This window comes from Puccinia triticina, chromosome 4A (assembly GCF_026914185.1).
Source record: "Puccinia triticina chromosome 4A, complete sequence".
NCBI lineage: Eukaryota > Fungi > Basidiomycota > Pucciniomycetes > Pucciniales > Pucciniaceae > Puccinia > Puccinia triticina.
Window position 1 is genome coordinate 6,874,279 of NC_070561.1, and position 2,279 is coordinate 6,876,557.

Consider the following 2,279-nt stretch of genomic DNA (forward strand, 5'->3'; position numbering starts at 1 on the left):
TGAGCCCGTATCTTCACAAGCAGTGAGCAATCATCATTGGATCCTATGCCTGTACCATCCATCCATGTTTCGTGTATCCTCCTGCATCGGCAAATGGCAATCTGGGACGGGGCCTCGCCACTGTCTTTGAGAATTAAGCTTCATTAACCTCATCTATGTATATAAATATGCCTATGCGTGAAACAAGGAGAAAGGAAAAAGAAAAACAGGCAACACAAAAGTCTGCAAGGGGTCAAGATACAGAACGATGCCGGTGTCTGGGACCGCGGGACTGTTCGAGAAAAGGAGCCTAATAGAGAACAAGGTCCGTGGAAGAGGGCAGTTTTTTTTTGTTGGTTGCTGGGCCCTCTGGTCCGGACGGTATTGTCTGGCGGGCTTTTCTAGTCTACCACGTACAATAGCCACTTGAGACAGAAAAAAGACGACGGATTGTCAGTCAGTGAAATCTGCGGGAAAACGTGGAGATGGTGTGTGGAGGAAGGGGGAAGGGACGGACCCGTCGATCAAGAGATCAGTGCCCGTAGTGAACGAAGATGCGTCGCTGGCCAAATACAACGCGGCCCCGTTCAAGTCCGAAACATGACCCATTCGTCCCACCGGTCTGGACCACCGCAGCGACATTTTGACAAAAATTCAGAACATCGGCCCGTCAAGTGGAAAGAAATGATTTTACTACTGACGTCCTTTCAAACCACACTTTCTTCAAGAGGGGACTGTCGCGAAACGAAAAGTCAGCAGGCTTCGAAGGCGAAAGAGGAGCAAGAGAAGCGGGGCGAGACTGACTCGAATTTCTCGATCAGCAGGGTGTTCATGTACCCCGGCGAGATGGAGTTACAGCGGATCTTGTGGGGTGCCCATTCCCTGCACAGAGACGAGGGAAGATGTGAGCCAGAGAAGCTGGTGGGGCCTGGACGAAGGGACGTACGCAGCGAGGGATTTCATCAGATGGATGACGCCCGCTTTGCTTGCGTTATCTGAAGCAGCCCGGACGGAATCAAGTCAATCCATTTGTGTTGTAAGCGGAGCATAGGGGGACGGTATGACGTACAGGCGCTTTGGGGCTGCGGGTAATTGACGATCCTGCAGAGTTTTTCCTTCTCCCGTCAGCCCGGCTGCGAGTCACCACACGGAACGGGAAGAAGGGCAGGGAAAAATAAGAGGTACCTTCCGCTCATCGACCCGATGAAGATCATCGAGCCGCCCCGCCCGGACGAGATCATGTGCTTGGCACAGCTTTGGGCGCAGAAAAACGTCCCTGACGACCGGCCCGCGCAGACGAGGTTCAGTCCGAGAACAGTGCTCGTTCTGAGGGGCTTGGATGCTTACCATTAAGGTTGATATCGACCACCTGGAGCCGGAATCATGGTGAGTTTGGGGCAGATTTTGATTGCTGGGCAACAGAAGGAGTAGTAGACTGACCCGCTTGAAGCGATCGGCGGGGTAGTCTTCGGCGGCGATGTTGTCGGAGACGCCGGCGGAGCAGAGCAGGATATCGACGGAGCCGAAGTCGCGGACGACGCCGTTGATGACCTCCTCGACCGCATCGCTGTCCCGGACATCGACCCTGTAGAACGACGCCGTGCTACACTCGGCCCCAAGAGTCGCAAGCCGGGCAGGTTGGTGATCAAGCCGATCGACAGCAGGAAGAGGCCCCGAGGGGGATAGAGCTCACATTCCGAAATCTGCATGGAGCTCTTTGATCGCACTCTCTGCGAACTCTTGCAAGATGTCCAAGATCGCGATCCCCGCCAATCCAGCCTCGCAGAGAGCCCGGGCCATCTCGTATCTACATCAGCCCCAGGGATTAGTGCTGCTTGAGAGCTCTCTTTTTATAGGATGAGAAGAGAGCGATGGATGGAAGACAGACGCACCCCAGTCCACGAGCGCCCCCACTGATGACGGCGACTTTGCCCGTCAACTCGAACCGGGAGAAGACCCCGCCGGGACGGTGACGAGGCTGCTGGGCAGCCGGGGTGGGCGCGGCGCCGCCGTCTGCCGGTAGCGCTGCGGTTAGAGTAGACATGGCGTTCATTCCTGACGGGCTCGGCTGATATCGCTCTTGATTGAGTGCTCCTTCTAGTCTTGTTTGCCTGTGTGTGTGTGTGTGTTTGCCAAGTTCGTTTGGTGTGGGGAGGAGCTGTTGACCGTCGGGCTGAGCCTGGGCCGTCTCTTGTAGCCGACTTGCAGGCCGAATGATGTCATCGCATACACACAGTTCCACTCCCACCCACAGTGCAAACCCAAACTACCCCCCCGGCGCAAGAGGGGGAATAAGCCTC

General features: G+C 55.7%; 1 protein-coding gene across 1 annotated transcript; it reads right to left on the reverse strand.

The window, feature by feature from the left end:
• Positions 1–385: 385 nt before the first annotated feature.
• PtA15_4A748 (uncharacterized protein) lies at positions 386–2,032 on the reverse strand (the record flags this gene model as incomplete). The annotated part of the gene is made up of 11 exons (XM_053168663.1): positions 386–404; positions 497–601; positions 681–713; positions 784–861; positions 926–974; positions 1,049–1,080; positions 1,165–1,255; positions 1,327–1,348; positions 1,420–1,582; positions 1,673–1,786; positions 1,872–2,032. 11 exons carry the CDS (start codon positions 2,030–2,032, stop codon positions 386–388), a joined length of 867 nt encoding a protein of 288 aa, XP_053019850.1.
• Between the last annotated feature and the right edge of the window lie 247 nt (positions 2,033–2,279).